The sequence below is a fragment of the Taeniopygia guttata genome, chromosome 1, assembly GCF_048771995.1.
Source record: "Taeniopygia guttata chromosome 1, bTaeGut7.mat, whole genome shotgun sequence".
Lineage (NCBI taxonomy): Eukaryota > Metazoa > Chordata > Aves > Passeriformes > Estrildidae > Taeniopygia > Taeniopygia guttata.
Window position 1 is genome coordinate 34,320,820 of NC_133024.1, and position 24,697 is coordinate 34,345,516.

General features: G+C 35.8%; 1 protein-coding gene across 43 annotated transcripts in view; it reads left to right on the forward strand.

Annotated features, from left to right (window-relative positions):
• DLG2 (discs large MAGUK scaffold protein 2) overlaps positions 1–24,697 on the forward strand; it is a 988,777-nt gene that overhangs the window by 746,328 nt on the left and 217,752 nt on the right. For 39 of the 43 annotated variants that reach the window (XM_030286703.4, XM_032751275.3, XM_032751277.3 and 36 more), the window contains one exon: positions 16,376–16,444. The exons of the other annotated variants lie outside the window; for them this stretch is intronic. In XM_030286703.4, coding sequence (XP_030142563.1) covers positions 16,376–16,444 — 69 coding nt within the window. The remainder of the gene's footprint in view (positions 1–16,375; positions 16,445–24,697) is intronic. 43 annotated transcript variants of the gene reach the window in all.

A 24,697-nucleotide genomic window follows, 5' to 3' on the forward strand; every position in this document is an offset into this window, starting at 1 on the left:
CGCTGGCTGCAGCACTTGCTGCCTGAATACAAGGCATGAAAATACCCCATGGAAACCCAGCCAGTTCCTAACCAACTTCACACAGCATTCTTGTTTGAAATGGTCATTTCTGTGAGATATGTTATTGTTTTCAATGTACATGAGCAGCCTCTCAAACATCTCATTCTGCTCTCTGAAAAATCACCTTGAAACGGTTCTTCCACAATGACAGAGTACTAAAACTCCAAACACAATGTTCAGATTCTTCTGAGTGTTGGGAGAAATTTAAACCCGTATATTGGTTCCCTTTCTTGTTCAAGTGTATTCAGAATAAATTACAATAATTTATCAGAAAGTGTCACTCTGCTAAGGAGTATTGCAATAACAAGCTACTGGAGCCATTCACTAATTCAAACTTTGTCCACAGTGACAATTATTACCTGACAACTGTCTAAAGGCCACTGTGAGAAATGGGTTTGGAGATTTCAGTTTCATTCCTGTGGACAATTTCCACATCATAAAAATCATCACTCCATCTGTCACAGTAATTGCTAGTCTTGGCTCATCAGAAAAATCAAGAATAAATTTAACCTGGAGAAGAAATTACTTTTTCACCCCATGAGAGATTTCTTTGAGCTTAGAAATTAAATATTACTGTGGAGGCCAGGTAAATAAAGCTATGCTGTGGCTCCCTGTGCTGTGTCTGTTGGGGAAATAATAGTTTCCAGGGTTGTAACTCCACAGAAAAGAGCAGTAAAGCTTTCTGGTCAGAGCAAAGGGCTGGAAACTGAGAAATTTACCTGTGCCACTGACAGGTTGTACGACCTTGGAAAATCGAAACTTTTCATTTTTGTCCAATTGTGAAATGGGTGGCAAGGGTCTACAGACACCCTCAGCAGCCCTTGGGGTTAAAAGATATTTCCAGCATGCGGAGATATGCAAGATTTTCTGCACTGCAGAAAAAGAGTGATCATTAGTATTAAACAGAGTGAAAGAAGGCATCATGGAAAGTGGGTGTGACCTCTCATTACAGCAGTGTGGTTTGTCAGGGAAATGGGAGAGAATTATAAAAGTAATAATAGTCCTTCCCTCAGCCCTGCACTAGTCTTATTTTGCACTACAGTTATCCCACTGGAATAACGTAGTGCTGGCTCAGGCACCCAGACTGTGTTGTATTTACTTACCACCATTTTTTTTGTTGTTGAAATGAGCTCTGTATGTAGATATTTTCAAATATGTCCAGTTCTGTTCATTTAATCATGTCGAATAAGGTGTGACTTTACCTGAGGATATGTCTATAAACATATTTGTGATGCAGAAATCAGGAGGAAGAAATCAGGAACATCTCTGAGTCTATGCTAGGTAAATGATCCTGCAAGCCTATTGGAGGACAATGTTGTAGGAGGCGTTGCAACATTGAATGAGTTGTTTAAATTGGATCCACCTCGCTTGTAGTTGGTGATTTTGCTTTACATCTTCAGTCCAAAAAGTATAAAATACTAATAAATGGAATAGCCAGAAACAGAAAGATACTAACTTTAAGAAAGCTCTAGATATGATGGGATCCACATCCTGAGTCTAGGCTAAAATTTCTACATTATTTTGTTTTCCTTTTCTATTTTCCCCACTGTCACAACATACAAGTTGTGACAACCATTAAGTGTCTATAAGGATAATAAGTTTTTCCCATTATAAAGGGAAAATTGATTTTAGTAACCAAAGGTTGCAACACAGAGGTCACATTTTCTGCCATTTCTTTCTTTGTAAAAGGCCATGCAGCCAATCATTAAGAGAAATGTGATGAAATCTATTGTTTATTTCTCATATTACTGCAGAAATAGTTATTGATCAGTACTCTTTACATTTCCTGTTTCAAAAAAAACATTTGTTGCTTATTGAAAATATTGAATATACAACTGGAACCATCTACAGAGACTTCAGAGTGACACAAGTAATGAAAACCATAACACTCAAAATGTTAAGGTGTTTGTTTAAATTTTAGCTGGACTGAAAGTCTCAACATAACTTTGGGGAGTTGTTGTAAGTTGTTCCCTGATTCAGTCTGACAATACAAATATTACAAAGGAGTTTATCAAAATGGGGAAAACAGCAGAGAAGAAGAAAGAAATTGTGGAAATACAAACTCCCCTTTACCTATATAGCACATTTAGGTACATGTGCTACAGTTAGCAAGTTGTTTTTAAATGCCATCTGAATAAATATCATCCTTATTTTAGGTTAAACTTTCATTTTAGTATGAAGAGGACTGCTGAACTTTTCTTATTGATTTAAATCCATTTTGATGGAAATAAATCTACATTTCTTAGAGAACTGACTGTCATAAAGTAAAATATGAGCTTTCAGATAAACTCAAGAGTTAAAGTCCAAGTGACTTCCAGCAAGACACAGATTTGGAAGTGCCTAAATTACATTTTAAAAGTGAAATTTTAGCCAGTGTAATACAGGTCAAAAAGCTATAGGGAAGAATCTCCATTTAAATTCCATCATTTGGCAAGCACTTGCTTTGCAAACCTCAACAATTTTGCTCGGAATCTCAGTTTGGTTATAGAATTTTTGTTATCTTCACTTTTCAAGCAGAAAGGCACCTAAGCATAAACTTGCTAGAGCCCTTTACCAGCCCCGTTTAACTGCCCAATTAAAGCTATTTCACTCCAGTTCATTCATCTCAGCATTTTCTCACTTTCCCGTTTGGTGTGAGAAACAGTAACTGAGTCCTTCACAAAGAATATTTTAAAGCTATCACTGTGGGGTTTGGGTGGTTAGAGGTGCCATGCTTTTGGCCACCAAAATTATCTTACGATTACTTGAAATTTTTTTGGGTTTTGCTTTTTTATTTTGTTGTCATCTAATGATATAACCTAAAGTGAGACCTAAATATGACTTCAGATCTTAGCAATTACTGTTGTAGATTCCACTTCAGAATATGCATTCAGAGTTAAAAGGATAATTTATGTTATCCCAGCACACTAGGATTGGGCCTATTTTCAGTCAGTTTCTCTTCCAACTCCATAGTTTCTTTGACAAATTTGCACTGTAATTTTTTCATGTTAGTTCAATATTCTGAAAGTGTGTGCCTGTAGGAAATGACAAAGTCGTGCTATGCAGGATCAAAGAAATGTTTAAGAGCATTACTGGGGGCTTTTCAGACACCTACCATGCCGCTCTGAGGTTGTAGAACTCACCACTACTGTCTCTATACTTGCATCCAAATTCTGCCCAAATGTAATTGTAAAATACAAACACAACAAATTAAAGCTATTCTGAATTTACTGATTTTCAATGTTGCCAAAAGAGACACTAACTGTGGAGTACCTTGGGACCTGAACTAAAATTCTTGTGGGTTTGAAAATATTGAAACCTTGTTTTGAAACTGAAAAAGAGAATAGGGTAGATTCAGAGTTAACATTTTTGACAGTATGAGTTACCCAGTTACAGTACTTCAACATAATTTCTTAAAGAGCATTAATTTAAGAAGTAGTAAGGGGTGGACAGGGGGCAGGAAACAGAGGAAAGGGGGAGCAGAAAGATGGATGCTTATTTATTCCACACAAGTGCGGGGGAAATGCAAAATCCTGAGCTTGAGTTTTGGTAGGAAACATTGAAAAGGCCAGGAAAGAAACTGCCCTTAATAAACCATATGCACACACGAAGAGATATTCAGTGCCAATTTTCAATAACAGGACACATTGACATAGGAGTTCATCATAAGCTGTAATGATTATAAGCTGCCATATCAATATGAAGTCATTGGGAAAAGGTTTTCTTTTTGCTCTGCCAAAAAGAAAAGAAAAAAACAATATGCATTAGGTATGCAGAAAGAGTTACAGTCTCTCAACATCCCTGAATTTTGTACATGTCTAGTTATGCAACTGACCTTTCTGGGTTGAACTTAAATTTAGCCAAGTTGTCACTGTAAATTTGTACATAGAATTTGTTAATGTTTTGGGATTTAAAAGAATTAATTCTTTAAAAGGTTTTTATTTCATTTTTAAAGAACAGCACCAGAAGCAACTACTTTATCTGATTTTTTTTAATAATGCTTATAGTGCATAAAGCTACTACTGTAACTGCAGTAAAAGTAAGGTCAGTGAAAGCGACAGAATATTAAAATACATTTTTTAGCTGACAAAGGGAAGAGGAACCTTTGGTTTGACTTTCAAAATTAAAATTCAATATTGTTAAGGAAATACAGCAAGAGAAACTTTACAGTTCCCAGGGAGATGCATAGAAAATTTCTTTTTCTAGAGTATTTCCATACTCCATGCAGAAAATGCATCGTTTCACAGATAATTGGAGTTGTTTGCTTTATCTTTTGAGGATCGTTATAATTCTTGCTTTTATGATGTTGAAGTCACTAGACTTATGAAGTGGGAAGAAGGGAAAAGAATACAACTCTAGCAGCTGAGTTCTAAATAGCAATGACTGTATCTGCAGTCAAGCTTTCCTAAAGAGCAGAGTGAAGCCATCACAGTGTAGGGAGAAAGCACATTAGGATGTGCACCTGAGCTGCACTGAAGCCCTCATGGGTGGAGTATGCAGCACGGAAGCCAAATACCACTTGCCACTACTCACTGGTAGTACAGTGCCCTTGGGCAGCCCAATGCAGCACCGAGGTCCCGAGCTGGTTCCAGCCCAGGCAGGTTAGCTGATGAAGCAGAATAACCTGCTGCCAATAAATGCCCACACTGGTTCATAGCTGACTTGGGCACAATCAGCAATGTGTAGACAGTTCAGCTACTGATCTGCTGAAGGCTGCATAAACTATAATGAGAACTCTGAGTCTATTCGAGGTACAGTGACTAAGAGTTGCAGGTGGGAGGGTTTGCATAGTATCTGTGGTACGAGCGTGGCTGTACAGGCTGTGTTGGAAGCAGAACTCATACAGGTTTGGTTAGGATACAAACTCACCTAATGTTGTCATTGCACCATGCAGAAGAGAATTCAATTTTGACATTTCAGATTCAGCAGTATGAGTGAAGGTTGTTCATTTTTCATATCAAACCTTTACAACCATTTCATTTTTTTATCCTACTTCAGTCAAAGTGTATAGGAATTGCTGTGTTACAAAGACATCTGAATTAAGGGATGAATTCATGAGTGTCTTTGAAATCATAGGTGCTGCCTTGAATATTGAGGCTCAAAGGAAACTTCTAGTTGATATGTCCACAGGATTTAGAAAGGGAAATATGCAGAGAGGAACTGTACTCCTGATAGAAATTTGAGTGCGTTTTTCCTCATGGATTTTGCCTGGTTTCCCAGATACTTCTTGTAATCATTACTCAGCAATTGGCATTCACATTGGCATGCCGTGGATTGCAAGAACAGGTCTTTTAGCTAGGGTACTCAGATTGTTCTTTGGAACAAAATATCAAAGATTCAAACTATGCTGACAATGATAACAATATAGGAATCATGTTCAACTCTTTTTCCTTACTTTTCCTTTTTTTTTTTTTTTTTTTCTTGTACAATACCATAGTGAGTTGAATTAATTGGAAGAGTAGAATTCTGTGTTTTGACAAAAGTGGGATTAGGCAGCAAGTGTCTGCAAAGGAAGATCATTACAATACCAAAACCAAATTATATCTCAGCGAACACAGGAGAATTACATGACTTTGTTAGAGCTAAACAAAAAATAACATGGCAACACAATACTATAAGCAGTTTTCATGTCAAGGCTGAGTGCCACATCACGTGGCATCATTTTTTGTAGCATTACAACAACTCTTTCTCAAAAGGCCTCCATTTATTTAAATGTACTACTGTGTATCCTTCTTAAAGAAATAGCATCACATGGCAAATAAATTCCTATATGACTGAAATGGTAAATCTATTTGCTGTTAACTTAAATCAAGCAGCATGGACTGTTGTTTATCAATAAACTTTAGAACAAAATCCTGCAATATGAAGTTGTGGTTCTAAGTAATTACTATATAATAATGGGGGGATATTTATAAAACTGAAGTAAATATGTTCTTCAGTAAAATAGAATAAGCTGTGAGATTTTCACACTGGTTTTCTTTAATTTCTTTCATGTTTAAATTTTCCAGTTCTACTATTCTTGCATTACCACTTAAAAATTAAATAAATCATTTTAATTAGTTTCAATTAACAGAAATGCAACATTGATGCACCTTGGAAAATTACAAGATTTCTTCAGCTTGCAGACAGCTTTAATCTTGTCTACCTTAATATTATTCCAATCTCTGTGAGAATCTGGTCATGTCACGTATCTGTTTTCTTAGAGACAAGGAGATGGCAAATGTAGAGATTAAATAGCTTTACTAACGTCCTAATAGAAATCCTCTTTGAGGCTAGGAAGTTTCAGACCCACTTGCCAAAAGGAACAAAAAAGAAAGAATACAAATTAAGAGTACCCTATGCTACTTCAAATTTTAGTAGTGTACATATGAATATAAATCAGTGTAATTCTCTTTTTTAAAATCTGACAAATCTTCATTTGAGTTAAAAAGAATTAAAAAGAATTAAAAAGAGGTCCTAATAAATTCATTTAAATGATATTAGCATTTCACCACTTGAGGCTTAGACCAGTCTCTGTGTAGAGAATAAGATGAAGTTTGATGTGAGAAAAATTATGTTGCATTTTGGTTTTTTTAAATGCTGACAGTTTTACCTCTATTCTCAACTGGAGATGTGCATATCATAACATTTACTGTAAAAAAGAGGTCTGGGTTGCCATCAGTGAAATGCATAAATTGAAATAATTACTCTTTTCCAGCACTAATTTAAACATTCTGCATCCACATTTATAGGGAAGAGTTTTTGTTTGGTATTGGTGTGTAACAATTTCTGGTTTATATATAAAAGGATTCTGGAGCTACAGTTGTTATCATAGGTTTAATAATAAGATCCAAGTTTAAAATAATTTAGATGTCTCAAAGGTGTTGAATGTATCCAGGCCTGTCTTTGACCCAGAAGAATTAGACAGAAATTAAACTGTTCCGCTTAACTTGGGTACCAAAGTTCTCATTTTTGTACCCAGAGGTAATGAGCAACAGAACCTTCATTGGGTTTCTTGATTTGCCAAATCATTGGTAAATTATTGATAAATTTGGTGTATTTACCAAACTGTATTTGGAGAACTGCAGTGGTTAAAAAATATGCTTATTTGAATAGGTATTTTCTATCATAGTAGACTTCCCTGGTATGTTGGAAGAAAGGTGTAACTTGGAATAACATAGTGTATCAAAGGAGCTCTGAACAGAAGAACCTATTGCCATGGAATTTCCTGCCAATATCTTGAATCCAATATCTGAAAATATGGATGACCATCCAATGCATTGGCTTATCCACCATAATTTTTTTCTATCATCTAAATGATCCATATTTCATATGTGAAGTGTTCATTGATTTTAGGTACTCATAAGTTTTCAGCAGAACTGCTTTCTCTTCAAAAATAAAACATGGAGAGCTGAAGCAAAATGCTGCAATGATATCTCACTTCATGTGCACAGGATAAATATGGACACAAGATACTCATGTTCCAAAATAGCTTCCTCATGTGGCTATTTCTCTTTACAGTGTTAAAAAACAGTGAAATTCTGGTTCTAGCACTAGTTAAGTTAGATGAGGTGTTGGTATAAATCCAACTGTGACCATTTGTATTGATGGATTAATGTTTCCTTATACATCCCTGTCTGTTATTCAGGTGTTTTCTCTTAAGCAGCAGTATTTTAAATCTCAGTTGGCCAAGTGCAACTGGTTCTGGCCAAAACATATATGAACCAAAGTACAATAGTACTTCCAGAGGGAAATAATTAGCTGGTAGTAGCAAAGAGAGACTTATTTCTAGATGAAACTCTTTGTTTAAGAAATGAAACATGAACAAAGAAAAAATATGGCAGCGTCTTTATACTAAAGTAACCTTGAAATAACCCAAGAGCCTTGGGTTTGCTGGTTCACTGATGAGAAGATTGTAATTATAAGGAATGATCCCTAATCTATACGAAATACTTGTAAAGTTCAGCAGAGGAAACTTAGGCTTTTGTTCAGGACTTACACTATTTTATCTTAGTGATGTTAAATTAGTCACCAGAAGGATCACAGATTGACTGTGTATCAGCTCAGTCATGTATACGTGCTTGGTAATTTTGGAAACCTTTTAAAACCACTTTCCAATGTTTTACTCAAATGATTTATCTATTAAGTTTGTAATTAAACAATTCGCCTTAATGAGTACCATAGGCGTAGAGTCAAATTCTTTATAAATTCCTTTCACAATTCTCTCCTAATTAGCTAAGTATCTCTTCAAAGATTGAATTTAATAACCACCTTTAAATAAATGGCGGCTTATATGTCAATTTATGAATATAAGGATTGACATAATGGAACATATAAATAAATAGTGTATCATCATTTATCTAATCCAGTCTGGGACCTATAATCAAAGCCAGGCAAAATGAATTGCTAATGTGGGTAGATAATATGATAGTCAACTTCTCTGAGAGGTCCTTATGCCTCACACTTCCACTGGGAGTAACCCCAGAACGAGAAAATTTAATACAGTTTTAATTTTTTTTTCATGTCTAGTTTTAGTGTATACTTCATCATTAGACCCAATGGTAGAAGAAACTCCATGTTTCCCATGAAATGCTAAGTCCAACTTCTATCGATTAAAAAGATTCAAAAATCATACGTCATATAGGTTAGATTAGAAGCAGAAGAGCTTAAATTGTTGAATCGCTTCACTATCACCTTTCATTTTGACAATGCAATCTTTACACTTCTGCATTTTCAAATTGCCATTCCTTGCTGTTTGTCCTTATCCTGTTGGAATGTTTTTTGTGTACATTGTCTTATTTCTGCATTCGCTTTTCTCTCTTTGTGTATTTTTCTAGGATTGTTGGGTTTGTGCTTGGTATAGCTGCACATGCACACTTGCATGCTGGGCTGCTTTGAATGACAGAAGAAGTGAGACTAAATAGCTGCTTATGTAGGATTACATTCTCACTTCTGCTCTGTTAAAAAAAAAAGACATATTCAACCCATATTCCTAGCTTGCACAGAGATAATGTATATCCAGATAGGAGGGATAACATTATCAGAAGGTATCACACAGGTGCAGTAAACACAGTATCAGGAATAACTGCAATATGGAGTGTGCTTTTCTAACACATTTAAAACGGTAAATTAATATTCTTTCTGTTGTGCTAGTCCTGTTTACTCCTGTGGAAGCTGAGTGTACTCCTTCTCTGTAATTCAATGCAATGCACACCTGAAGATTATTAAGCACAGAGAAAATGAGCTTGCTCTTATACAATATTAAACTTAAACTTCTGTAGCTTTTTTTATTATTATTCAAATAAAATCATACAGAATATAATAGCATATAGAAATGTTTAATAATGGCATGGTATGGTTTCCCATCAGACAGTATTTCATTGCTGTTTTAAATCACTTTAATTTCCAGATTTATCTTAAATGAGTAAAATTTAGTGCAATGACTCCAGCATAAGAATAATTTTATGTGCTTGTTTTTCTTTGGATGGAGAGGGATAGAAACTTTGCCAATTAGTTTAGTAGGTTGATCTTATTTTAAGTCTGTCATTAGGCTTATCTGTGATTTCCCTTCCCTTTAAAAAACAAGCAGATGTAGTACAAAAGTTCTATATTTTTCAAGTGTCATCTTAAGTGCAAAAAAGGTTCATTTTTGTTAATGACAAAATTGCTCTGACACAGCATTATTCTCACTTTTTATGGATCCTGGATTGGAATTAGGAGTGTCTGATTCCTGAAGGGATCTCTCAATTGTCTTTTAAGTGTAATTCCTAACTTTAGATGAACTTCTCTGGACTGTGGAGGAAAAGCACAAGAAAATGTGTGGTTTTCCAGATTTTTCAAGTGTTTGCTTAACCATTTGTTTTCTTAGACTCTTATTGAGTACATATCTCCCACAAAATTTTATTTTGACAAAAATGGATTTCCTTGAGTTTTATTGACAATAATAAAACAAGTCATCTAAAAATTCTGGTCTGAACACTTTCTGAGACTCAAGGCTTGCTGCCTGCTAGCATTGTTAGGAATAATTTACTAGTTATAATATTTCAAAATGTATTATGTATTCACAGACTGTAGAATAGATGAGCTTTTCCTTTAGACCATAGAAGCAGTTTTCTTACTGGAAAACTTACCCAATAATTTCTTTTTTCCTCTTCCACCTTCCCTCCACAATGCAACTGTTTAATACATGTCTGATGTGCCATTTGGTGTTTTTGGATGGTAAATCTATATGAAGAATCTATATGATTCTTCCTATTATGCCTATATGAATTTTCCTAAAACTGCTGAGCTCTCTCTTGATTTCTGTCTAGGTTTTGTCAAAGTTTCTTAAATGTGGACCCATTTTTCAAGTCCTTCCTAATGCCTTTTGACATTTGCTTAAACTGCAAAGGAAGTTTGGTGCACATACTTTAGTTGTCACTTGCCTGGAGACCTAATAAGGTTTGAGTGCAATGACCTGTTTTATTGTGGGACCAACACACAGCTCTAGAAATCCATCAGAACTGGGGTTTGTGGTGAGTGCTGGGTGTTGCAGCTGCTGCAGAGCAGCTACTGATGGAAACTGCTACATACACCCTGTGAAAGAATATATATGTGTGTGTGTTCTTGCTTTCTAGGGAGAAATCAATCACCATCATAGGCAAAGTAGGCTCAACTCAGTGAAAGTAATTCAATTAAATCAGAGTAGGGTAATGAGAAATAAAACCAAACCTTTAAACACCTTCCCCCAACCTTTCTCTTCCTTCAAGACTCAGCTTCACTCCTGATTTCTGTACTTGCTTCCCCTGGGCAGCACAGGGTGACAGTGAATGGGGGTTGTGATGAGTTCATTACAACTTGTGTCCACAGCTTTGAAAGCCCTGGTACTGGGGAGAATTAGGAATGATAGCAACAGGAAATGAGGTACAACATTTGAGTGTCTGGCAAAAATCATTAGTGACGTAGAAGCGTGTAAGCATCATGCCAAAGAGCAGGAAGGAGGGTGACAGCTGCCTTCTCCATTAGGAAGTGCCAAGCCAGCACAGGATTGAGCGTGGTACCAGGTACCCTGAGCTGCGGGTAATTGGGAGGCCATGTGGAGTGCCTCGGGAAGTTTCCTGCAGGTTCTAAACAAACACTCCCTATTTAAACTCATGACAATAGCATTACGTCCTCTTCCACAGCTGTAATTAGAGACAAAATCAGGTGTTATGTTCATGGATCATAGACATCCAATACTGCTTAAGTAACTGAGAGTGATGGATTTTTGTTCTTCTACCATTATCCCCTTTTTTTTCCTACACACCTCTATGTTTTTCACATGTAGATATTTTCTCATGTAAACCTCAGTCCTCAGCTGGTATAATTTTCAAACTAACTTTGTCAGGGAGTATTTCAGCTCCAAGAATGAGCTTTAATCATTCATAATCATTACAGTATCATAAATAATTATGATAGCAATAATAACAACGGTATTATTACAACTGAGGCTGATAGGAAGACTTAAGCTTACTTTTATTTTTTACAGTAATAGAATGTCTTGGAATTCTGTGGAGATTTAGGCACCCCATTTCTAAAGACCCAAAAGTTTGTCCAAAATATGAATATATGAACAAGGAACACAATCACTTAGGATTGGATTAAGGTTTTTTAAATGGTTTTCACTCACTATCCCTAATTTACCCAATGGTGAGTTCTTCACAATACTTCAAGTCTGTATTTACTCTACATGGGAATTTCACATGTAGAACTGTTTTAAAAATGTCCTCTCCACTCTACTCCTTTAAACAGCATTCCTACTTACTTTCAGTTCCCCCCACATCATTCTAAACCACTTCTGCTGTTTTAAATACTCTTGTATCTCAAACTGAAAGAACAAATCGTCTCAAAAAGGTAAGATTTTTTTATATTTTAAAGGTAATCATTATCTCCTTCAATTACCTCAGTCATAAGGAAGTAGATTTGAAGTCAGTGGATGTTTCACCACTTTGAAGACCAGGTTCCTGACTTGGGCACACTGCTAACAAAGGTGGATAATTAGCTCTGTTCCAGGAGCTGAAGCATTCCTCTGAGTCACAGCTCCACCTTGCATTCTTCCTTATTGCTAAGTGACAGTAGTTTAGGGCTGCAGTAACTCCAATACTTCACGTCACAGAATGTGGCTAACAACTTATTTGTGAAAACTGTTTAGGGAAGGGAGGCAGGCAGGAGGGAGGAATAAGTTAGCAACCTTTTTTACTTTAGTTGTGCAAGTGAAATTGCCTCAGAGAACCTGAATAGAGATGTAGTGTGGTCCTTATTCTACATATTTGTAGGCTGAGTGACAGCCTAATCCTTCATTTTATTACTTATCCGTTTTCCAATGAGTAGCTATTTAGCCTAGCAATGCTATTTGTACACTAGATGTACAGATGCCATTTTAAAAATTGAGTTATGTTGCTAAAGTCCTCACTGCATGTGCTTGTGCATGAAAACAGCATTACATCTCATGTCTGGCTTTGTTACCTGAGGGTGATCTGAAGGTAGCAGGGTTGAATGTCCTATTCCCTGAAGTTTCCTATTTGCCTCTGATGGGAGACTGTCTGGTTAGTTTGACACTTCTAACATGGGTCAGTAACTGTCAGTGCTGGATATTATCAAACCATTTGTAGCTGAGATTAAATTAATGCCAAAAAAAGGCAATCTCTGGTCTTCTAATTAATCTCACAGGAGTGCAAAAACTCATTTAAGTTAGGAGTTTAGCTGTTGGCAGCATCAGGAAAAGCTGGTTTCACTTCACTGAGCTGAATTAAAACTCCACATTAATGGAATTAAAGCATGTTGCCTTCCTAAACTCTTACATCCATCAAATCAAAAGCTTAGGAGCTTTATAAACAGCTTCAGTGCTACTTTCAATCCTTGACATAAGAAACAACATGCTGAGAATACATCATAAAAACAAACAGTATTATCTTCCCTTCACTGGTCTCCTGTGGAATTTTTTAATATTACATTTATGACTCTTTTTTGTTTAGTATTGTGAATGACAAAGAATAACTCAGAGCTTTAGTTTTGGGTTTGCTTTTGTTGATGTTTGTTTTGGATTTTTTTTTTCCCTGCAGAGAACATATTGATAGACAAATGGAGTTTGTATATTTTTCTTCTGTGTGGCAGTTTCAGAATTGGGAGCTGAAGAATGGCTGCTCCAAAGTCAGTGTTCAGAGAGGTCTCTACCCAGCCTGTGCCACAGCTGCTTCACTGCATCTTTATGAGAAGTTGCAGGTCAATTGACTTAGAAAGCAAACAACTTTAATACTGTCAGTTTTGACTTGTCAAAATAAAGATATATGAAAACAAAAGGGTTCCTAAATCAGGGCTATAGCAAATAGAGGACAACTGTTCTTTGTTGATAGAGGTTCAGGGTTGAGAGAGGAAAGCTAATGACTTTTCTAGTACTCTCTTTGCAAAGACAGTGTCTCTTGGTTTTATCTAAACAAAAGAGAAGAGGAAAAAATTTGGACTGTAAAAACCTTGTTTCTTCTATTGTCAATGCAATAGACAGGCTCTGGGATGAACTGATTTGAGCATCATGCAGTCTGATCCCTTAATGGCGGTATGTCCATAATTTTGCATTATAGAAGTTTAAAACACAATAAGTATTTCCCTAACATGACTGTTTCATCCCAGATAGAGGTTTCACTGGCATATTCTGGAAGGATGAAAGCATCATTTGGGAAGGGAAGGTGGTAGTTCATCTGATCCCTGTGGGGAAAGAAGGGTTTATGATGCTGCCTCCAGTTGCAGCATCACCCACAAAGCAAAAGTGCCTTCAGAGTTTTCTTGGCCTAGCACAGAATTAAAGCTGTCTACATAAATTTTGTTTCTATAATATTTACTGATATGATTATTTCATTATAAACATTAAAAAAATACATGAACACTAGGCTGCTCTATTTTTATTATTTAATGAAGCCATGAAATGGTTCACCTTGCCTGAGAAATAAGTTTAAAACAAAAGGCAATTTAAGCCCATTAAAATGAGAGGTTGGATTCTTTGCTTCCAGTTTTGCACCTTATTATTAATTTACAATCTCATTCTTTGTTCTTTCACTCTTATGAATTGTCTTACAAGAACAGTATAGCCCTCTTGTCTCAATGAACTAAAATAAAATGGATTTAAGTTAAAATTGGTCTTTTACAGGACGTAAAATTCTTTTATCCAGGGAATATCTGTCTTGTGTGGCTGTAGTACTGGGTGGTATATTGAAATATTACTAATGTTAGGTTATATTACTAAAACTAGTAGGAGGTCCATTCTGTATCATTTTAGAGGAACGGTAGCATTTTTGTAAGCTTAAATGTCAAACTCTGAATACTTTGATCTGTCAGTTTAAAACTATGCTGCTTACATATCTCAGTAGGGATATGTTTGGGCATTCATCACAGAAAGTGTTGGTAACAGAAAGCTTTATTTCTTCTGTGCTGCAAAAGACATGGCAAATGCACAAGTGTATTGAGGATGTGATGAAATTGGCTTCTTTCTGCTGGTTCCATCAGTTTGATAGAATTCAACAGGAGATTATCTTTTCAATAAGTCATTTAGGAATCATATCAGACTATTATCCTGTCTCCAATAGCAACCTGTGTCAAGCAATGATTAAATTGCATTTTAGACTTTAAGATGTCATTGTATTCATGATGATACCTTAGAAGGCACAAGCTCGTATCAAGCATCAAACTTGATTTTTATAATTATGTAAAGAAAATGAGTTTTCATATCATCAGTTCTGAACTCTTTTCATGAAAGAAGGTGAGGGCTCATTTGAATACTGTGTCATAAATCCCTAGGATTGGAAAAGGTTTTCTGATGGGTGGAATATTGTAGATAGATGAGCCCCTCACTTGGCAGGAGTGGGGTGTAAAGTTCCTTGTACATGCAAACTTAATGTGAAATTTTAACCAATATTCATATAATATTCTTCAGTGTTTGTCCCACTCAGCTATTCTGTTCACATCATGATCCAAGAAACTTATGGTACTCCTAAGTTTGCTATAAAACAGATAAAAAGCTCTGCAGCTCTTCTTAGAAGGGGAATATACTTTTCCATAATCCTTCTGAAACCTTCTCAGTAGGGATAAATACTAACACAAAACAAAGCACACTGATCACAACAGAAGATACCAGGAAGCAGCAGGACTTTTGTTTGTTGAGTGACAGGCATCACAACTCCATGGGCTACACAAAAACAAAAAAACATCTCTTCTGTCAGACAGTATTGACTGTGCTACAGGATGAAATTCATGTAAAATAGATGTGTGGCTCACTAATGTCAAATGAAATGCTTTTCTGGAAATAAGATATATTGCTTCTGAACAAGCAGCTTGAGATATATGCAAAGCTTGAAAGTAAGACAAAGTCTTCAGTTATTAGAATCATTGATATAAAAGTGACATAAAGATTTATTTTTTATTGTGCACTTTGCATTATTAATACTGGGCCTCACTATGTGCTGTAGTAATTTAAACTAATCAGAAAATACACCCAGATGCTTCTGCTTTTTAATATCTTATTTAAACTGGATGTCTTGGATAAGGAGGACAATTTATTATCACAAAACTGCCTTTGACTGATGCTCTTTTTTATCCATTTGTACTTACAATACTGTTCTACCATAGTATAATACTGAAATTAGTGCATACTGTGTATTTTTAACATAATTATTATTATTACTCAGGTTTCTTAGTCATGTCAGTATAACATATGAGAAGCCTCATAAATCAAAATCAATCAAAAAGGTTTTTTTTCAGAGAGTCTGTGTTTTGCTATAGAAATAATAACATGTTTTTTCCTAAATGTTGTGTCCTAGATTAATAAAAAATCTATGTGGAAAGACTCAAGCTGCTTAAAATATGATAGAACTAGTGTTGAAGCTACATCAAGATGGAATTCTAAGGAATCCATGTCCTCCTTTACTGAGAAACACTGAGAATTAGATTGATTACATTATCATTTGCTGTTTTACCTTTTGTTCTGAAATTAAATTTGCATTGTATGTTTAGTATATTTGGAATAATTAGCATTTAAGTTACTTTAAATTACTAAACTCTGTGTGGGGATATATAAGTGTTAAAAATGAGTAGGAAAGATAAGGGGGAGTTATTATCTTCATTTTCTGCTCTTAATGAGAAACGAAAGCTGAATTTAAACAAGAGAGATTGTACAATTAAGCCCTTTTTGAACAGATGAGCACCACTGAAGTCAAAATGCTTTAGACACATGTAAAACCATCTGATTGTTGTATCTACCTTGGCATTAACTAAACTTCTAGAGACAATAAGAGCAAGAGAAATTTCTATGTCTTTAACAAATGCTTTTCTTTATTCTTCCTTGGCCGTACAGTCATTCCCAGCACAGCACTGCAACGCGTCCACCCACAGTGAGCTTGCAGCGGACCATTTCTGTGGAAGGGTAAGATGATTCTCTCTTGAAGCTGCTCTAGAGGTGTCAGGTACCACTGAACTACCCACACACACAGAGCTGTTCATTAGATGTGGGTTTGCACACCACGGCGTTTAAGTCTGTGAGATGAAGCAATGAAGTTTCAAATTAGTGCTGGTCCTTTCTTGGTACTTATACTGAAAGGTTTGATTTTCATGGAGATGAGAGTATCTGTCATGGAGATATATTGGACACTATTTGTTCAATTCATCTCACTTGACTAGTGTTAATATTTACTTGTGTTAGCTGTAAAATCTTCCCACTTATCATGGAAAAGCCCAGTGAAGTCTGACTCTGTTTTCTTAATGTATGCATGAGTTCCTTTTGACAAACCAGTGTCCAAAACTAAGGATGAAGAAGTACTGATAGAAAATATTAGTCCTGTGCTGCTGAATATCTGTGTACATGAGTGTGTTAACTGTAGAACACAGCTCTGGGTACACAGCTCAACTTTAACTAACCTCAATTTTAACTAAGACCATGGTGTAAAATGTGAATAATGCACATCTTTATCGTATTAGAAAAGCTGATATTTAACACAGGAACACAGATTTTATTTGCACTGAATGGCATAGTCTAAAAAAAATGTCAATTTGTTTTTATCCCCTCCCATAGAAATGTGGAACTCTGTAGGCATGGGTAATAACTTATCATTGGCTGCTCTCAGTTCATATTTCTAAGTTTTTCTTTCTTGTGATAAAAGTGAGACTATAAAGTTTCCACAGGGAAAAGATGTCATCTTGTTGTCTTTTAGTTTCTGTTACAATTGTACTGTGGTGCAGTCAGAAAATAAATTGGTCACTGTGTAAACTAATCCTGTCCTAAGTGAAGTCTGAAATTGTTTTCTCACAAGTCACAATTTTTAATTTCTTATCTAGAGCTATCATTTTAAAATATGATTATTTAAAATATGTGAAACAGCTATTAATTGAGAAATAGTTTGAGTAATGGAATTATGCAGGAAAAGTGCATGTGGCTCAAGGGCTATTATCTGGAATATAGTTCTGTAAATAAAGCCTTGTTTGTCATTCAGCCATCATGCTCAAAACAGGACCAATTTTAAGGCAGATCAGGTTGCTCCGGGTCTTGTCCAGTGAAGCTGTGACTATCAAAAACCTGGAGATTGCTCAAGTCCTGGACAAGCAGTCTCAGTGCTTAAACACCCTCCTCTTAGATTTCTTTTTCTCTCTAATCCAAAGAGAGATAATAAATTCCCCTGACTCTTCTTCATATCATCTCATGAATAAGTTGGTGTTTAAAATAAAACTGAGATTCAAGAACAATTTGGGTGGTAAAAAATGAGGGGGAGGGGGAGAAAAAAATAATTTGCTCAATTGAGATTTAAGCAACGAAATTCTATTATGATGTCTCTGGCTTGGTCTACTGGACCAACTCAGGAATCATCCTGTAGCTTTAAACTACTACTTAAATCTGGAAATTAATCTTTCTAAATGAATTTTTAGATAAATTTCAGAATCTGAACTGGCCGCACAGACAACTTGCATGTATTGTGTGTGAATCATTACAGTACAGAAAATCTGTAATTGATACCACAGGTCTCATGTTGTTCAGGAGGGAGAAGAACATCAGCTTGTAATTATTCCTAATCAACTTAACCTGCATCGTATTTCATTTCACATAGGAAAGTGGGACTGTTAGCCTATTCCACTGCTGAGCAGAAATGAGTAATCAGCTGAGCCCTAAACGTTTCGTTATGTTAAAGCTCAATTTATTCTAATGTTTTTGTAGAGTCCATGCTGCTATGATTACAGCTAATAGAATTTGAGGTCAAAACAAAGTTATTTTTCTCTTTTAGGAACCATGTTCCTGTCAGTAGAATCCTGTATTTAGGGGAATCACTGTATTGGTTTTGAGATGCACTTTTTAAACAGCTGCTTTACCTGCAAGGCATCCCTGGCACATGCTGGCATTTGTACCCTGCATGCTGGCTCTGTCTGACTGACTGTGGAGTCACTGAAGTAATATAATTATTGGGTCCTATGAATGAAAAATTAAATCTGGGAGGGTCAAAGAAATACAGAGGGAATTGCATTTGCTGGCATTTAGTCCTTTCCACCCTGATGAATATCTGATAATAGAGCTGGCCAGAATAGATTTTTAAAGAACTTGAATAGCTTTTTTTCAACAAGAAGATGGATGAGCACATAAAACAGTTTCTTTTTTTATTAGAGAGGGCTTTTGTGGACTTTATGTCCAGCAACAAAATGAATGGCTAGGCAGGAAAAATAAAGACATCTTTAAAGATTTTTTCCATTATATTCAAGCCATATATTCTTCACAGTGTGAAAACTGTACATGAGGTGTACAGATTTATTCTGTATATAAAGGCATGAACTTCAGAGGTGTTGGAGGTCATCATTAACAACTTCCCTAATGTTTTATTTTCATGGTTTAAAAACGAAGAAAACTCTTGATTTGAATGATTGAATTTGAAAATATTGTTATTTTGAGTTTTTTGAAGAGATTTTAATGAACAATCTTAGGCTGTGACTATCCAAAGTAGGAAAAATATTAGTTGAAAACAGCCCTTGTTTTTTTTGAAATCTTGCCATACTAGCACACAAAGTTTTAATGTTAGCGGCGATTGACAGCTATTCTCTCTGCTTTTGGCATCTCCACTAATCTGAATTTTGTATGCTACCAGCCAACTCTAAGAAACTGGGATTTCAACTTCTTTGATTGAGTCTTTTTGACTTAGCAATGTGTCTGAGCATCTGAAATATATTTTAAAATATTTATACATAAATAAATAGCATTTGAACCATGACTAAGGATAGGAATTTTTAATTTGAATAGGATAGATATTACAGAATGTTTTTTGTTTCAGAAGTATCTTCTGCAAAGTAATTTTAGATGCTTGCTACTAGCGGCCTGTGTATTGATATTTCCAAACATGGCTTAGAGGCACTGCTATTTTTAGGTATTCTCTGAGCATTTGAATTGCTCCTGTCTCCTGGTAGTGCAATTCTGGTGCCTCTCACCAGTTCCATCTCATCCAGCTTTGTTTACAAACGGTAAAGCTGGAGCATTCATGGTAAATAGAGCTATTGAATGCTGTTAATAGTTTTTAGAACAGTGATTTCAATGTGGAACCAATAGTTTTTCAAAGCAAAATGCAAAGCAAACCTTTCTAGTATGGAGTTGTATGTGCTAGGTGTAGCAGGTGGTACAGAGATGCAGTTTTCAGGATTTATTTTGGTTATTAGCATGTGGAACAAGGAGGAGAGATAAGTGATAATGTGAGACAAAGGATAAATGATCAAGCAGACAGGAATAATCATATCCCTTATAGAGCTAAAGAGTATATTAGCTGCCCTACATTATCTCTCTAAAAATCAATGAGATTTCTCAAACCCAGGAGACAGACTACTGTGCATTTGAAGTAAATGTCAGGTGTCATGGTAAAAACGCAGACCAGTTTTTCAAATCAAAAAGATTATTCCTGTATTCCAATTCCATCTAGCTATCTGCAAGCAGAAAACTTGTTCTGGTGTGCAGACTTTAATTTCTCTACAAAAGATAAAATGAAAGATTGCTAAAGTCCAGAGGTCTTCCTACAGAACAAAATCATAACCCAGTGCAATCACACATGCGTCAGTCAGCTCCCAGTAGGTCCCCTTGTATTAAGTACACATAAAAGTTTGTGACAATTTAGGCATCATGTTTGCAGAATAAATGCATTAAAATTGTAGTCAATATTAAAATTAGAATAAATGATTGTTTTTAAATGTTCAATGAACAAGAAATTCAAGGACTCTAAATTGACAAAATACTTTTTACAAGCAGATAAGGTAACTTTAGTAGGCAAAGTGAAGTTTTGATATGTAATCTGATAAATGTACATCTTATTACAGGCTGAGTGCTTAATTGTTAGCATACCAATATTTGGTCAAATGAAATAAGTCACTAATAAATTAGAAGGCAAAACCATTATTTCAGTTTATGCAGGCAAAGTTACTCCTCTGGGCTGTGATGGTCAATGTGAAAGCAGTAGATAAGAGGAAGGCTTCCTTATTTTTGTTATTTTCAATAATAATTGAAAGTAGGATAACACTAATTAAAGTCACTATCTGGCATGAGACCTCACAGAGTCAATTGTAGCCCTGGTGTGAGCAGGTGCTGTGAGGTGATGAAGGACTGGGAACTGAAAAAGGAAGGTCTGTAGCTCCCTACCGCTGCCAGGTCCTGGTGCTTTGGTCACTGCAACAAAGCTACATGAGAGGGAGGGCCAGGGAGGAGAAGCAAAGGGTAGAGCTGTTTCATATCATAATGGAAAGATTTTGCCAAGCCTAAAAGGGAATAACAAGGGAAAAAGTAAAAGCTGAGATGCAGTAGAAGTGGTATTAAAATAAAACAATAGATGAGAGCAGATTTTTCATTTGTGTGAAACAAGAGTTGTGGAAGTATGAAAGAAAATCTATATAAAGAAAGCTTGGTTTGACCAAAACTCAAAGGCTTTTAAAAAGTTGTGTGTGAATATTTCAAGACTTCAACTTAGAACTTCATATTATCTCTTTTTTGCATAATCAGATTTTAAACCATCACACACACTGGCACATACTCTGTCCCTCCAATCTTCCTATGTTCAATGCTGTGAAGAATGAACGATCTATTTGAACCATCTTTTTTAAGTTCTTCCAGAATGAATGTCCTTTGGTTGTCAGAAATAAATACACAGATATTTATCAGATTTTTTTGAAGTATGAGAGGAAAAGTAGAATTATTGCTGTGAAAAAGAAATTGCTTGATTAGCCAAATTAAGGTAACTCAGTGCTCACACTGTGGATTGTCAGAAGCCAAACATATTTATACTGCTCAGGAGAAGGGGCCTTGCTGTTTTGATTTGGGGTGGGTTCTTTCAGAGAATCTTAGAATGGCTTGGGTTGGAAGGGACTTTAAAGATCATCCGGTTCAAACCCTACCCCTGCCATGGGCAGTATCATCTTCCCTTAGACCAGGTTGCTCAAATGCCAATTCAGCCTAGCCTTGAACATTTCCAGGGGCTGAGTATTCACAGCTTCTCTGTACAACCTATGCCAGTGCCTCACCAGCCTGACAGTAGATGTATCTGTCCTAATATTTTATCTAAATCCACCCTGTTTCAATTTAAAGCCATTTCCTGTTGTCTTATCCCTTGTGTGCTCTTTTCCCTGATAAACTAATGTGACTTTACCCAGATAATAAAACTTCTTGCAACTTCAACTTAACCTCCTGCTATTTGCTAAATCAAGCTGGGATGGGTTTTCTTGCACTTTATAAGAGTACAAAGGTTCTGGCCTCTGACTTGTATATTGATGCTACCCTAATGCAAACAATAAGATAAATATTCTTCTGGGCTTTCTGTGATCTGTGTTACTATAACACGAAAGCAACAAAAGATGCTTTCAACATCTTTTGTGAAGAAAGTGGCAGTTTGGGGGGAGGAGGAAAGGCAAAAAACCAACAACAACAGAAAGAAAAAAAATTAAAAGCCATAACAACAAAAAAACTGTAGCCAAATCAAGATCAAAGCCATATTTCTAAACCTCTGCAGACTTGAGATACCTCATCGATTGTATAAAATGGAAGAAATCCCTAAGGTCTGATATTTGAAAGCACCCAGCGTTGTTTAATATGTCTGTATTTCTGCATTTCAAAAAGCACAAAACGTGTCAACACTCCAGTTTTATAGATGGTACAAAAGAAACAGAAAGAGCTGTGTCATTTGAGATGAATACTAAAACTGACTCTTCTTTAATGTTGCCAGCAGTACAAAAAAAATCAATTTAATAATGGATTTTCTTTCAGTTAGTTATTATAAGAATTACTTGTTTTTAGAAAGCACTTCCCCATCATTTATCAGTCCAGTTTTAATCTCATATTTGATCTATAATTACTATGGATTCCAGTCAATAGAATGATAGTAATAGTCAAATTTTTTGTCTTGTCATTTTCTGTTTGTTAACAGTAAACTGATCAAACCAAATATTCAGTACAAATGAAGTAAATAAAAAGCACTTGCTGTTTTCAAGATAATCATCAAATTAAACATGCGTAAACCAAACAAACCTGTTAAGGAGAGATATGCTGCACATTAATTTATTTTTGGTCATTGCATTTTTATAACAGAAGACATTTTCTTAAGTGTTGACATTTTGTTACTGCTTAGTATTTTCAAATATTAATTTAGTAACCCTTTGCTCTTACATCAAACCTGCAGTTTATAATGTGATTTACAGAATCTGATCTGATGCATTCCCTAAAGCAAGTAACCAAGTCCATCCAAATTGATTCTGCCATTGATTTCTCAGCCTGTAAATTTGTGTGGATTGCAGCACTTTATTTGCTCCTTTACTCCTGGACCTATTAATGTAAATCTTCCTTTCTTCCTTCCCTACCTTTTTATTTCCTTCTCTGTTCTCCTTTACAGAGGCACTGCCTCCCTTTATTCTGATTTCGCTCTTCTTTCCTTTTTTCTTTCCTTTTTTCTCTTCTCATTTTTCCCCCTCCCTTCTGCTGCCTTCTGTCAGTCCAGGAATGTTTTCATCTCACACTCCTTTCTAATTTCTGCTTGATTTCCCCTGCTGCTCTGCTCTGTTTGTATGGGGTATAGAGCTGCAGGAGGGTATAAAACATGCACACACCAAATTAAAGTGCTAGTACGCTTTGTTAGCACCTACAAAGTTACCTTCAGCTTTATTTATCACAGAAGAAATTGTAAATGGGATAAATAGTTAAAGCTGGAGGCTGAAACATGAATTTCAGAAATACTGGATGTTAGACTGCTCCTTTTTCCAGGGTAGCTACAGAGTGCCATCTATTGTATCCAAATAAAACATCTTCATAGAACAAGCTGAGTTGGAAGAGACCCACAAGGATCACTGAGTCCAACCCCTGCACAGGACATCCCCAAGAGCTACACCATGTACCTGAGATCATTGTCCAAGTGCTCCTTGAGTTCTGTGAGGCTTGGTGCTATGACCACTTCCCTAGGGAACCTGTTCAGTGCCCAGCCACCCCCATCTTAAAATAAATACTGCCTTAGCTGCTGTTTTCTGCAGACAGCTACACATTCTGAGTGCATTAACTACAAGCAAACATCATTCACATTTGAGTTACTTTTCTTTCAGTTCTCAACTCTCCTATCATCATGTAAACTTTAACTATTTGATTCCATCACCTTTACAGCATTTATCTGCATTTTGTCTGATGTGTACTGGAACCATATTCATAGTGATTTTTCACAGAGGCAAAGGAGTTTTTTCCTAGTGTTGTTTCCTACATATTCAAAAAAACATTGGAGCAGTTGTTCTTAGACCTCGTTAAATATCGTATTAAGGGTTGACTGTAACTTTTACACCAGATGATAAAATATGTAAAATCCTCGTCTTCAGCTTAGACATTTCAGTGAGTGTTGATAAAGCATTGGCAGGTAACTAACTGACTGCATCAGTCTTAAAAATCACTTGGGCAGTGACTAGTACTGTAGTTGGTTTCCTTAAGAAATATTTTTCCTACTTCAACTTCATAAATTTTATATCTACTTTTTTACCATCATAAACCCTTTTTTTCATTGTCATTCTAAGTACACTATGCAAATGTGAACAATTACATATTTTTAAGCATATTTATTATTTTAAAGTGAATTGGCATGTACATTCTACTTCCTATAAATTTTGTAGTACAGTAAGGGATAAAGGTTATCTTTATAATGACAACATCACTTAGGTGTTCTTGAGTACACATTTCAGATTCTGCAGGGTACTCAGATATGAAAGAAATACAAGGCATGTTAAGGATGGTCAGCCTCTATTCAGCCAAATCAGAGTCATGACCAAAATGATCTGATTAGGTAAAAGAGCAGGGGTGGAAACCCATTGCATTCTAATCACAGCTTCTGACATTTTCCCCTTATTGTCTGAACTTCCTCTGAACATAATCAGCCAAGAGCAGAATGTGAATTTTGCTGTCAAAAGGCCAAAATTATAAAACAGCACTGGCAGCACTTTAGGCATAAATCTGCTGACTTTATCAGAGACAGGGATTAATAACTGGGCCAACATTTTGTTGAGCTGCACAGCTTACTATTCAGTAGATACCCAGTTGTATTGACCTAGTTTTGTCCATGGCCCTGGCTTTCAACTATTTGATCCAAGCCGCCTGTCATATGTGAAAATACTCATTTTTATTTTGAACAAGATCTCTTCTGATTTCTTACCAGCA